This window comes from Onthophagus taurus, chromosome 1 (genome assembly GCF_036711975.1).
Source record: "Onthophagus taurus isolate NC chromosome 1, IU_Otau_3.0, whole genome shotgun sequence".
Classification (NCBI taxonomy): Eukaryota; Metazoa; Arthropoda; class Insecta; order Coleoptera; family Scarabaeidae; genus Onthophagus; species Onthophagus taurus.
In genome coordinates, this window is record NC_091966.1 from 612,420 (window position 1) to 627,158 (window position 14,739).

General features: G+C 38.5%; 1 protein-coding gene across 2 annotated transcripts in view; it reads left to right on the forward strand.

Moving 5' to 3' along the window:
- LOC111416519 (laminin subunit gamma-1) overlaps window positions 1–14,739 on the forward strand; it is a 33,079-nt gene that overhangs the window by 15,767 nt on the left and 2,573 nt on the right. Inside the window, exons 4-6 of one of the 2 annotated variants that reach the window (XM_023048565.2) lie at window positions 2,157–2,466; window positions 12,004–13,284; window positions 14,419–14,721. In XM_023048565.2, the coding sequence (XP_022904333.2) occupies window positions 2,157–2,466; window positions 12,004–13,284; window positions 14,419–14,721 (1,894 nt within the window). Of the gene's footprint in view, window positions 1–2,156; window positions 2,467–4,353; window positions 4,527–12,003; window positions 13,285–14,418; window positions 14,722–14,739 lie in introns of those variants that run through there. The other variant, XM_023048566.2, reaches the window with a different exon arrangement.

Genomic DNA, 14,739 nt, shown 5'->3' on the forward strand with positions numbered 1-14,739 from the left:
TTTTTTGAATGAACGTTGGCTGAGATATGAAGTTTTAAAGAGCATGTTGAAATTTACCAAAAAAAGCTTAAAACCAAAATAACTCGAAAACGAAAAACGCTAGGTACCAATAACTTTCATCAAAGTCAACCTATTTTTTTACGTATAATTAAACGGTGTAATGAAAACTATAGCATTCCATTTAAAACAGCGAAGTTATGGTCTACTTCCGGTAAATCGGAAGTGGCGGCCATCTTGAAAATATTTTAGATCGAAAGTTCCGAATGAACAACTCATGCTACCAAAATTTCAAATCTCTACGAATAGTGGAACCTGAAAAAGTTCTAACGAACCAGATACGTGAGACACCCTGTATATTCAACCGACTTCTCTTCAGCTCAGATCCCTTGCTCAGTAGCATGAGGACTTAAAAAAAAAGAAAATTTACTTGGTTTCTTTCTGAAACCATCAATATGCTTCTGCCAGCACGACCAAATCCAATGGTTCTTCCACCCGAAAATAACGAAGAAGGTGTTATTTCTGAAAAAGATTAATTTGTAATTTTTTCCTCAATCATATTTTAATTTTAATACAATAAAATAATATTAATATAATATTAAATATTAATATAATATTTTAATTTTTTATCCTTTATAATTAATTACATCGTTTAGAAACAATCTTTTTGAAAATTCTGTTTCATATTTCCCAAAGTTGTTACTTGTGGGCCCTTCACCCTTGATTTAACCCTTTGTGTCCCAAGAAGTCAAACATTTTGAAACTTTGTGACAGAATCAAACAGAATTAAAACGCTATCAAAATACACTCGGTAAAGGCCTTTGGAATAAAATTTTAGCAAAATATGCAATCCCCCTATTTTCGCATAGTCTAAGTGTAAAAAAAGATGCTAATTAAAAAATTTCTGGAAACCGTGTTTATTGAAATTAAGAAATAAAACTTATTTTAAATTCAAGCTTGAAGCTTTCTGTTTAAATCGATGTATAACAATCGATGGGTTGAATTAAAAAAATATTGAGAAAAAAGAGTATTGAGTTAAAACTAACATTTTCGTATAATCTAAAAGTGTCAAAAAAGATGCTAATTTAAAAATTCCTGGAAGCCGTATTTATTGAAGTTAAGGAATGAAACTTATTTTAAATTAAAGCTCAAAGCTTTCTCTTTAAAATGATGTATAATAATTGTTGGGTTGGATTGGAAAAATATAGAGAAAAAAAATTTTGAAACAAAACTTACATTTTCGAATAACCTAAAAATGTTAAAAAGATGCTAATTTAAAAATTCCTGTAAGCCGTATTTATTGAAATTAAGGAATTAAACTTATTTTAAATTAAAGCTCAAAGCTTTCTCTTTAAAATGATGTATAATAATTGTTGGGTTGAATTAGAAAAATAAAGAGAAAAAATAAGTTGAAATAAAACTTACATTTTCGTATAACCTAAGAGTGTCAAAAAAGATGCTATTTTAAAAATTCCTGGAAGCCGTATTTATTGAAGTTAAGGAATGAAACTTATTTTAAATTAAAGCTCAAAGCTTTCTCTTTAAAATGATGTATAATAATTGTTGGGTTTGATTGGAAAAATATTAAGAACAAAAATGTTGAAACAACACTTACATTTAAAAGAGTCAAAAAAGATGCTAATTTAAAAATTCTTAGAAACAATGTTTATTGAAATTAAGGAATGAGACTTATTTTAAATTTAAGCTCAATGTTTTCTTTTTAAAATGATCTGTAATAATCACACTTAATAACCATTTATCAAAGACATACCTTCTTGAACAACAAAATTCAACAGCACCACTTTTCACTAAAGTTCTAACCTCACATCTGGATGAATAAGTTTAAAGTGTACCTAAAAATCCTACAGTGCGGATTGCGACGTTTTTTATACAGATTATTTCTTGTATACACTTGTATAGTAGAAAGTACAGACAGCTCTAAATGCGCCCAATAGATAACTACAGTTTAAAATGAGTGTTTAAAATTACCGGTACTTTAAAGTACCGTCGGGACACAAAGGGTTAAAACAACCAAACCACCCACGGCACTAATTGTTCCATAATATTTCCATTACAAAAAAAAATAAAATCGCTCAACTTAAAATGACGAATTATATACCATAGTAATTTTTTTAAATAAATTTTTTTTTTATTTTCAGGAATGGGTAACAGCAACAGACATAAAATTAACATTAGACCGTCTTAACACATTCGGTGACGAAGTTTTCGGCGATGCAAACGTATTAAAATCATATTTCTACGCAATCTCCGACATTGCGGTGGGGGCAAGATGTAAATGTAACGGCCACGCATCTGAATGTATAACATCGACCGGTATTGACGGATCAACAAGAAGAGTCTGCAAATGCGAACATAACACCGCCGGACCGGATTGTAACGAATGCTTACCATTTTATAACGACGCCCCGTGGGGGAGAGCGTCTGGAAGGAACGTTCACGAATGCAAGGGTGAGTTATTTCAATATTTATGATGACACTCGAGTCGGTCGGTGGTTCTTGAAAAGGATCATCGTCATCGTTTGTTCACTTCTCCTGTCAAATTACGGATGCATTTATGTTTGTTCCGACGCTCTTAACCTACACGTCTACCGTTGCTGTGCCTTCTTGCGGAGTTCGACGCCTACTCAATCTTCTTGTCCTCTTCTTCTTCTTCTCCTCTACACTCAACCCAAAAAGAGATTCGTATAATAACACTTTCACGAACCATGTTCCAACTGTACTGGTTACTAAATAGACGAGGTGCGAGTCGTTAGAACGAATCTCATTGTGTCCTATGCAAACAAGAAACAATTTACATTCGTTCGTGCTTTAATAAGACCTTTCGTTGTTTACAATACTACTCCTACAAGAAGAAGAACTTGTTAACCAGGTGTGGGTTATGATAAATCGTTAGGATTAAATAATAGTATATTAAACAACAAGTTTCGTAAGACACGTTTGAAATGCACGAATTCAAGTTGAAAAACGAGTGGCGAAGCCACGAGTTTTTTAATGAATGAGTGCTTTAAGTCTTATGAAACGAGTTTTTTTTTAAGTTTTTTTAACAAAAATAAAATAAATTTTGACAATGTAGGGAAATAGGTATGCAGCAGTTGGTAACACCGTAACACTTGAAAATAGAAATTTGAATTGACAATTAGAAACTGTCAAAACACAAAATGTATTCACCTGAAAAAAATGTTTCATGTACACCTCCCAAAATAAGAGAAATTGCTCAGAGTCAATGTCCTCATCATTGTGGACCTTGTATTTGATGCTAAGAACGTGTTTAAACATCCATAGACAAAAATTGTCACATTGACAACTAGAAAAATTAATGACCCAATGTCACCAACTTGAACTGCTTCCATAAAATGTTACTAAAATCTCATTACAGCATCGGATGCTGTAAGGAGTCTCATTACAGCACTCGTTTGAGTACTGTTAGAGCTTTCGTTACCGTCGCGAATTACAAAAAAAATCTTTATTGTGTAATAAATAAAAAAGTTTGTTTTGAAAAAGTTGTAATGTTTTTTTCGCATACTTTTGCAATGTCAATTTCTCATTTGCTTAAAAAGAACCGGAGACCATTAAAGGCATGAGAGTTGCCGCTGCGTTCCGCACGCAAGAATCCGATATTAAATCAGTGTCCCATTACAGCCGGCAGTGTGTGTAATCGAACCGACGGAGACACGCAGCAGTTTAGGGAACTAATTAGCGCTTAAGCGGTGCCAGACGCCGCTCGATCGCGAATTTCCCTACCGATAACGATCTGATTTATCGGCAGAACCGCTAATTAGCGTACGAAAGACCGCTTGTAATTAGCCTCTGCTTTCTTACTTTGTAACTAAATGGATGGATACTTGTCTTGGCAACGCATTATATTCTTTTCGGTGAAATTTATCATGTGTTGAACATAAACATTTTTTCATCAATCTCAAAAATAAATGAGAAAACGAAATTTGTTGGGAAGTTTGAATACGTAGAAAGTTCTTAAACCCCTGACCTTTTCGCCCACCGCACCCACGAACACCCACCAACGCGAACGAACGCACCTTGTGACGAAAAGACCGTCGAAAAAAAAATGTATAAAGTACCACGCAAGGTAAGGTAAGGTACCGACGCGACGTCGAATAAGGAAAAAAATACAAGACTAAGAAAAGTCAAAGAAAACGAAGAGATTCGGTGCCATACCGAATGGAACAATCACTCGAGGGACCGGCGATCGATCTTCGGCGTTGAAGAAGAGAACGCGCGCTCGCCGGTCTCTTCATGAGCAGCGGCGGCGCCCGAGGCAGCACCAGTACCAGCCGGGACGCCGAAGAAGTCTTCTCGAGGCGCCACTTCGTGCTGGTCCACACCGCGAACGAACTCTCCCCAGAAAACTAGTAGTTACAAGAACTTCCTGTTCATGGTAGTACAATAAATCGGTGATGTAGTGAAGATGTTTGCGTTGGTGGTACTTTTATTTTGCGGTACTGCAGACACAGCCAAATGGGATGGATTGACTCCATGGTATTACGATACGTGTAAGTTTCACGCGCGTACAAATAATTAAATATCAATAAAAATAATTAATTAATTATTAAAATTGATTAAAACTAAAATTTAAGTTCTACATAAATTTGTTTCACTTTTCAATTTTCTCCAGCAACAATCGATTTTTTATTGAAATGATGACATTGAGAGATCATAATCGGCGATATTAATAAATATAAACGCAGCTGCGTTTGATTCACAAAAAGGAACTGTTTCGCTGTGTGACAGCGTAAGCGCGTTTAAATTCAAAGAGGAATTGCCGGTATCAATTACCCGTTCCTCGTCAATTACGATTCGTACGTAATTATAATTGCGTAATGTGAGAAGACCAAAATTTTTTGCTCGTTAAAACTTGTGGCGGTTTTATTCCATTTTAAAGTTATTTGTGGTTTTTCCGCGAACGTTTCATCTTATCGGTTTCATTTAAGATAGGGATCGATTTTAAATTGTTAAGTGAGTTTTGAATACAATGGTAAATCTCTAAAGCAATGCATACATAAAAAAATTAATACATACGAGTTTCATACCCAGGAAATTTTTTTTGGTATCTAGATCAATAAATATACCTTGGAAATATTTAACATTTTTTTCAATATTCAAAATCAATTTCATATACTTGAAAAGTCCTCAAATCCTCAGGTAATATTTGAAAATTATTGATAAACCCCGTCATCCAACTAAAACTAGTTTAAAATCTAAATTCCAATATATTCCAGAAATTTGGAAATCTTCAAAATCCCATTCACTGAGGAAATTCTTTAAATTTTTGAAAATTTATTGGTAATCTTCCAGAAATATTTAGAAAAAGTTTAAAACTTGTTTAAAATCTGAATGCATCTTTATCCTTGAAAATGTCTCTCGAGTGCCTGAAAACATTGTACAGGGTGTCGAAATTTCGATGGGTTTGCAGGGTATCTCAGTTATTATGAAAGGTAGAAAGTTGCGGCTTTCGCGAACCTGAGCTACTTTTTTGTGAAACTTACAATGGCACAAACCAAATTTTTATATCCCTTTTCGTTTTTGATATACAGGGAGTGTTTCAAAATTTACGATTTTCAGACACCCCTGTATGTCGGCTATCCGGTAACGTAAAAATGGGTTCTAATAGATTTTTCACGTAGAATCCAATGGTGCACGTAGAATTTTTCTAGTCATCAAGGTTTTTGAGTTATAAAGAGTTAAGTATTTTAGAAGTTGAGTATTCAGTATTTGAGTTGTGTTTATAACTCAAAAACCGTGATGACTAGAAAAATTCTACGTGCACCATTGGATTCCACGTGAAAAATTAGAACTAAAACTAGAACTAACACTAGAAACTTTCGGGTTTTGCCGTGCGTCTTTTAATAAAAGGTTTGACGTTTCGGATGCCATGTTGTAACCTTCTTCAGAAACTGGTTCGAAGTGACGAGATCAAAAAATCGGTAATTATATATAAGTCGGAAAAACTAATTAATAATCAGTTAACGCTAATTACTAACTAATTAGTAACTAATTGCGTCGCGTCCGGTGTGAGGCGGGAAGAGGTCTTCGTGTTCACCACCATCTTCCATGTTCTACTAAGCTGCCAGCCATCCTCTCTGTTGACGTTATTATTATGTCGGTAAATCTCTATGGCTTCTCTTGTCAGTCTTTGATAGTATCTGTTGTCCCTAGCCAGCACCTTTGTTTGTTCAAAGTCTATTCGGTGCCCCTCTGCATGGCAAAGTTCCGCAACCGCCGACTGCTGGATCTTCTTCAGCCTTACATCCCTCTCATGCTCCTTGATGCGGCACTCGACGTTGCGTCCAGTTTGGCCAACATAAACCTTCCCACAACTACACGATAGTCGATAGACTCCCGCTCCTTTTAATGGAGTTAGTTTGTCCTTGGCTATCGGGAGTGTGTTCCGAATTTTGCTGACCGTGCCGTACCGCACTACGATGTCGTTCTTCTTGAGGTGCCTAGCAATTCGTTCCGTTACACCTGAAACATAGGGAAGACAGATAAATCCAAGTGGTTTTGTACTTACCGTGTCCTCTTTCTGCTTTCGCTGCTTGATGGCCTGGTTGATGTCCCTCGAAGTGTATCCATTCTTCTGCAGCACGCCTCGTAGAAAGTGTTGCTCCTTCTTCAAGTTCTCTCCTTCACATAGTCTCGCTGCTCGCTGAAATAATGTACGGATCACGGACCTCTTCTGTTGGGGATGATGATGTGAACATGCCTGTAAATACCTGTTGGTATGGGTATTTGTCGTCCTGGTGACCAACACTTCTAGGAAAGGTAGTTTCTTGGCAGTTTCTGTTTCCATGGTGAACTTAATCATAGGATGTTGAGAGTTCAAGTGATCCAAGAACTCTTGGAGCCGTTTTTGACCATGTTGCCATATCACAAACGTGTCATCCACATATCGGAGCCATAGTTTTGGTCTCCACTGGCTCTTCTTCAAAGCGTCCTCTTCGAATAATTCCATGTAGAAATTAGCTATAACTGGCGATAGTGGAGATCCCATGGCTGCCCCTTCGAACTGCTCGTAAAATTCTCCTTTCCAGCTGAAATACGTCGACGATAAGCAATACTCCACCAGATCTGGCACGTATCCTGGTAAACCCTCCGGAATGAGTTTTCGGCGAAGACCCTCTACCGCATCCTTAACTGGTACCCTAGTAAAAAGGGATTCCACATCGAAACTTACCAACATATCCCCAGCATCCAGCTTTACACCTTTTACCGATTCCACAAAATGTGTAGAATCCCTGACATACGATTCCGTGTTACCTGTGAAGGGGGACAGAATCTTTGCAAGATGTTTAGCCAGCTGGTATGTTGGGGAGTTGATGGCGCTGACGATAGGGCGAAGGGGGACGTCTGGTTTGTGAATCTTCGGTAGTCCGTAGATTCTTGGTGGTACCGGCGCCTGCACAAACAAACCTTTCTGCTGGAATTCCTGTGGATTTTATCAGTTCCTTCATTTTTCTAACGATTTTGTCTGTGGGGTCCCTCTTGATCTTCCTGTAGGTGGCTGGGTCCAGTAAGTTCATCATTTTGTCGTCGTATTCTTTCCTGTCCATAACAACGGTGGCATTCCCCTTGTCTGCTGGTAACACGACGATTTCTGATTTTTCTTTTATAGATCGGAGTGCCTTCTTTTCACCAATCGTCAAGTTGGATTTTGGTGGTTTTGCTGACTTCAATACTCTCGCAACTTCTTGTCGGATCTCTTCGGCTTTCAGTGCAGGCATCCCTCGAACAGCTGCTTCCACTTCGCAGATGATTTCCTCCTTTGGGACCTTCTTCGGGGCGATTGAGTAGTTCAATCCTTTGGCGAGCACAGTGGTTTCGTCTTTCGTTAGTGGGACATTCGATCTGTTAATGACGATTGTTTCTACTGGTAAACTATTACCTTTCTTCTTTTGCGACCGGCGTTCCAGAGATTCAAACTTCTTGATGTGTGTGTCACGGGTCTTCTGAAATTCGCGATTAGCCTTCTCCATTGTTAGTCTGTCCACTTTGTCCCAGTCTTCTCCGGATATACAATTGGAAAGTGAGAGGTGGAGTCGTAGTAACTTCTCACTTATTTTTTGTAGATCATTGAAGGTCTTGTGGATTCTTTCTCGTAGCAGTGCTTGTTCTGTCCTAATCAAAATTCTACGTGCTGCAGCGGAGTCGATGTGGTGCTTCAACTTCAAGAAGGTTGGCGTTACTTTCTTCTCTCTGCATCTTCGTAGAAAGGCCAAACTGCTCAACAGCTTGCGTTGTCTAATTCGTGAGTTATCCAAATCCTTGATTTATTTGTTGATATCCTCCCCATAAAGGTTAATAATATAAGTACGAAGGCTTTCACGGCCGGTGTGAATGTTTTGCAGTTTTTGTTTCCATGGTAATTTTTTTCATGGAGTGCTGTGAATTGAGGTGGTCTAGAAATTCCTGGTGTTGCTCTTTTCCATGTTTCCAGATCACGAAAGTGCCATCGACGTCACGGAGTCATAGCTTTGGCTTCCACGGACTCTTCTTTAACGCTTCCTCTTCAAACATATCCATGTAAAAAATTGGCGATCACAAAGGTGATCCTATGGCTGTCCCCTGGCATTGCTCGTAGAACTCTCTTTTCCATCTAAAATATGTCGACCATAGGCAGTACTCCACTAGTCCTGGGACATACTTTGGCAAACCCTCCGGGATGACTTTCTGGCGAAGACCATCCACGGCATATTTGACTGGTACTCTGGTGAATAAAGATTCCACGTCGAAACTTATCAGGATATCCTGAGGGTTTAGTTTGAAACTCCTGACTTACTCAGAAACTACTAGAAATATCAAAATTGTTTGAAATGCTCCGAGAATCTTTCAAAATACTGACTGTAAGTAAAGTATTCCGAAAGTCCTTGTAAATCTAGATCAATTTTCAATAATTAAGTAACGGTTGGAAATCTTGTAAATTCTCCAAAAATTCTTGAAATTATTCCGAAAATCGCTTATAAATCAACTCAACAAATCCTCATAAATCCAGATTCATTTATAATAATTTCCAGAAACCCTTGCAAACGTTCAAAATCTTGGAAAATACTTGAAAATTCCTTAAACTTCTAGGAAAAGTACTGACATATACTGTAAATCTTCTAGAAATAATTGGAAATACTTTACAAGTCTTCATAGGTCCATGTCCACAGCGTAAAAATCGAACAATAATCACTCATCATTTTCTAAACCTATTACTATCTTCATTACTTATTTATCTCATCGTTTATGCATTAAAATATTCATGTTATTTACAATGTTAAAATGATTAATGAATACCTCGCCTTCGTGAAAATACGCGTTAAAATTTCTCCCTATCTACATTTTATAATGAAAAAAATCAAGTTTTGAATCAACGTTTTGAATGCCTTTATCTTCGACGCTGTTGGGATATACTCTTAAGCTTTTTGTTTACTTTACCTTTACCTGTCAGACCTCCAAGTGAAATATTAATTTAATCTCGGAGGAGCACGCATCCGAAGCCATATCTAAATAGATAATCAGGACAAGAGTAAAATAAAGTTAACATAAAGTCGTCTTAGGTTGACGTTCGCGCCCACCTTAACCCGAAACGAGTCGATTGTAACAAATTGATATTCTTAATATTTAATCGTTTGGACACCCCCGGGCGTTAACTCCCTTTCGGTGCCACGAAATAAAATACAATTAATTTAAACCACCCGGTTTTAGTTTGAATGCCCATTGTAAAGCAGCAGGTGTTAAATTTAATTCTGTTAAGCTTCTCGGTTCTTTTTTAATTTCATTTGTTTCTTTTTTGAAAAGAAGAACAACTCTGGAATGATTTTTGTATAATTCCTTTTTTAAATTCTCCCGGATTTCAGCTAATTGGCTCCCCGTCCGAAAACAATGGTCCTTATCGCAGCCCTAGATCAAATATAATTACCCCTCCTGTCTTCGGCGGACTCTTTTCAACGCGTCGAACGTTCTTCGTCTGGTTCGGTGTTATTGGTTGGAGTCCCGCGGACCGGCCGCTCATTAGTGTTAACCTCGTGGTGGACACAAAAGGCATCTTGGCCATTTTTGGCATGAGAACGAGCGCCGTGGTATGGACGTATGGCCCAAATGGCGACATCATTAGCTGAACGTGCATGTATCGGGACGTCGCGGGACTCCTATAGTAGCAGGAATGCCCGGAACTTTTTTTCCGGGTCATCTTTTTATAGAAGCACGGTGGCAAATTATTTTTCTAAATAAACATCGTAAAAATGACCGTTTCGGCAATTCATTATTCCAATTAAAACGGCTAAAAATTTCTTATTTCTTTTACGGTATTTTAATGAGAATCATATTTATTTGCGGCAATAAAATTTAATAAATTATGTTTTTGCATGGATATAATTAGGAAATGTTTAGTAATTCAAATGATATTCTTAGGAATGTAGTTCTTTAACTATCTCATTTGTATGTCGTTTTAATAAAGCTATTTGTTTATGTCAAATCACCAACTTCATTTTAGTAAGTACTTACAAAACCTTATAGAAAACCTTTTAACCCAAATTAATATTTAAATAACAAGTCGTTATTGCTTCAACGTTCACCTTTCTCTCTATTTACCTTTTAACCTCTCCAATTAATCATACTGAACCGAATTAAATTTTAAACCAAAAAAGGGAACGTAAAGAAACACAGTCCACGCCTATTTAGATTGCTTCTGAACCAAATTGGGAACAGATTCCTTGTTAGGGTTTGCTTATATTGGTGTTATCTCGATTGGCGATCGGAATTAAAAGAGCAAAATCGCCGAAGAGGTCGCATGTTATTATGAAACCCAATATACCTACTTTGTAAAATAACACCTCCACCAACCACATTATATGGGAACGAAACGTTGGAACCTTCTTCGTTTTGCTTTGTTCTTAAGTTAGGAGCGCAGCCACCGTACCCGAAGCCGGAGGCAGGTCCCAACGGCTCACGTAAATGTGTTTTATGGCCGCCAGGCAGTAAATAGGTTTCTTTCCGTGAGGCAGTGTTTACGACCTCCGCGTTTGTTTCTTCCACATTCTTTCTTCTTTCGCCGCACTTTTCGCCCGCTGCTGTACCGGGGCATAAACCCAGCGTAAGGTAAAAACACAGGAACGGAGAAGTTTACGGTCGCGCCCATTCTCTCTCTTCTCAGCGTTAGTTCCGCAAAGAAGTAGAATCCACCGTAATCTTTGTTATAAAAGGGGACAACGCGACTTAATAGACCGAGTAACCAACCTGTGATTACCAAGACAGTTATAATAAAACAATGACAACTTTTTAGTTTCTGGGTGGTCGAAATAGCTAGTTTAATTTTTAACCACAACCTTCATGTATTTATCTTAAGTTTATACTTCAAACATATAATTTGTTACACCACATCATCCTAAAGAAGACATTTTAAGCTTTAATTTAAGATATAAATCACATTATTAATCCTAAAATTGAAGCAGATATCATTGTTTGAAATTAATTTAGTGTAGATACCAACAAAAAATAAAAAGAAAACACAAGATCTTTCGAGATTTCTTTACGGTCGATTATCCTTTAAGTTTTTTAACATTCTCGTTACCTGAGACATCTGTAATCAAGGTCCATCAAGCAAAGTACTGATTACTTCCTATTACCATATTTAATGCCCGTTTGATAACATGGCGTTCAAATCGTTTTTACCAAATCAGACAATGTACTGATTACCCACATGTGGACCCGGTAATTATGATTATCCCCAACTCTTTCTTCTGCCTTCTTCCATCCTACACACTTTCTTGTTTCAATGCGGCGAAGACCTTCTTTACAAATCCTATAGACGAGTCCGGTTCTGTTTGAACGTCAAGAACCTTTTAAGAACTTAAAGATAACTACCACCAGATGACGCAAATTTATATCTTAATGCAAACTTTATCTTAAACGCTTCATATCTTTTCTACATTTTATATATATTTACGCTTCATACCTTTTATCTTAATATATTTTTATTCTTTCTTTTAGCATGTAATTGCAACGGTTTTTCCCATCGCTGTTACTTCGATAAAGACCTCTATGAAAGAACTGGACACGGTGGTCACTGTTTGGATTGCGTAGCGAATCGGGATGGTCCAAACTGTGAACGTTGCCGTGAAAATTACTACCAACGCGAAGACAGTTATTGCGTGGCGTGCAATTGCGATCCGATTGGTTCCAGAAGCCTTCAATGTAACACCGAAGGAAAATGCCAATGTAAACAAGGCGTTACCGGCGATAAATGCGATCGTTGCGATGTGAATCATTACGATTTTGGAACGCACGGATGTAGAACTTGCGGTTGTTCCGAAGCTGGATCTTACAATAACACCGCGAGTTGCGATACAAGAACTGGTACTTGCGCCTGTAAGGAAAATGTCGAAGGAAAAAGATGTAGAGAATGCAAACCGGGTTTCTTTAATTTGGACATTGAAAATGAATTTGGATGCACTCCATGTTTTTGTAATGGACATTCCTCTGAATGTACAAACGCTCACGGTTATTCTAAATTTCAAATGGAATCAACTTTTGCTAAGAATAGCGAAAGGTGGACCGCTGAAGATGAGAATAAAAGAAGCACAGCAGTGCAATTTAATGCTTTGAGTCAAAATTTAGGTGTAACAGCGTCTGGTTACGATGCGATTTACTTTTTGGCACCGGATAGATTTTTGGGGGACCAAAGAGCTTCTTACAATCAACTTTTAAAATTTTCATTAAGAATTGGCGAAAACAACCCGATTCCTAAAGCGGCTGATATCACGTTAGAAGGTTCTGGATCTTATATAAGAAGCGCTATTTTCGCGCAAAGAAATCCTATGCCATCTGTTCAAACTCAAGAATATAAATTCCGTTTACATCAAGATCCCAAATTTGGTTGGCAACCGAAACATTCCGCGAGAGCTTTCGTTTCCATCCTAACAAATTTAACCGCGATTAAAATTCGTGGGACATACACACCCGGAGGAGTTGGATTTTTAGACAATTTCCGTTTGGAGACTGCGTCGAGAGGAGTTGCTGGAAAACCAGCGAATTGGGTTGAACAATGCGAATGTCCCGAAGGATATGTAGGCCAGTTTTGCGAATCATGCGCTCCCGGATACAGACATTCCCCGTCTTTAGGAGGACCTTTCATGCCGTGTATTCCGTGTGATTGCAATAAACACGCCGATATTTGCGATTCGGAAACTGGAAAATGTATTTGTCAAGATAAAACTGCCGGGGATAACTGCGAAATTTGCGCTAAAGGATATTATGGGAATGCTCTTGGAGGTAATTATATAATTAAGTTTATTGCTACAAAATCAGCATTACATTCCACAAACAATTAAATTTTAACAATACTACAATTACATATATCACATTACAATACAATACATTTTATTTCCTATCCCACCCCTCCCCATCTCCTCCCCGCATCACCCTACGCTGCCTTGTCGCCACCACCTCCCTCATCCATTCTCTTCCCTCTGCCCTCTCCCCCAGCACCTGCTTCCAGCCGATCACCTCCTCTCTTAGCTCGTCACACTCCCTCAGTAGGTGCTCCAACGACTCCCACTCCCCCCCACATAGCCTACAACCCCTCTCATCATCTCTCATCCAATACCTATTCGCTCTCTCCTCATTGCCGCATCTGAATCTTGCCACCATCCTCTTCCCCTCCTCATCTCCCTCCACCGACAGGTACTTCGGCAATCCCTCCGTTATTATTTCCTCGTACTTAGGGTTGTACCTGCTCTCCCTTATCTGCCCCCTTCTTTCTTGCCTCTGTACATCTCTATCCCTGCTCTCCAGCTCTTTCCGCATCTCAATCCCTTCCCTCCTTCTATCATCTACCGCTTTCACTGAGTACCCCACCCTTCTGAAATATTCCTCCCTTCCTCGTTGCCCGTAACCCCCTTTCCTTGCCTTAATCTCTTTCCAGCACTCCCCCAAAATTTTACATTGAGACCTCCCTTCAACCCTCTCCTCAAAACGTACCGCCCTTTTACCCGCCTCCACTCTTAACTTATCAACCTTCACCTCTTCTCTGACTATGTACTCTGGCGTCTCTTTTGCCAACCCCAAAACCCATCTCCAATACCTAGCCTGTACGCCTTCCAACAGCCCTTGCTCTTTCCACCCCCAAAGCTCCGCCCCGTACATCATAACACTTCTAATCAAGCACTCGAATATCATCTTCCTTTTTCCTATATCCCTTCCAAATAATCTCTCTCCCCACCCCCAGACCTGCCCCATCACCTTTTTCGCCTTCTTGGCCATTGCCCTCACATGCGCGCCTCCTCTATCTCCTTCCCTTCCCACCTCCAATCTTCGCTCTTCCTTCTACCCCCTTTACAGAACTTCATAACCAGAGGTAATTATGAATTTGATTTAATTGAGTTTGATTGATTTTGGTTGGTTTAGGTACCCGAGATGATTGTAAACCTTGCGGTTGTCCCAATGGAGGTGCTTGCATTCAACTTGACGAAGAATTGATTATGTGTATTGAATGTCCTTTGGGATATACTGGGCACCGTTGTGAGTCTTGTGCTGATGGTTACTTTGGGGATCCTTTAGGCAAATATGGACCTCCTAGCGAATGCCAGCAATGCGATTGCAACTTTAACATCGACTTAAACGCAATTGGAAATTGTAATACAACAACTGGAGAATGTCTTAAGTGTGTTCATAACACAGGGGGGCCTAGATGTGATAAATGTTTATCAGGTACAATTAATTTTTTTT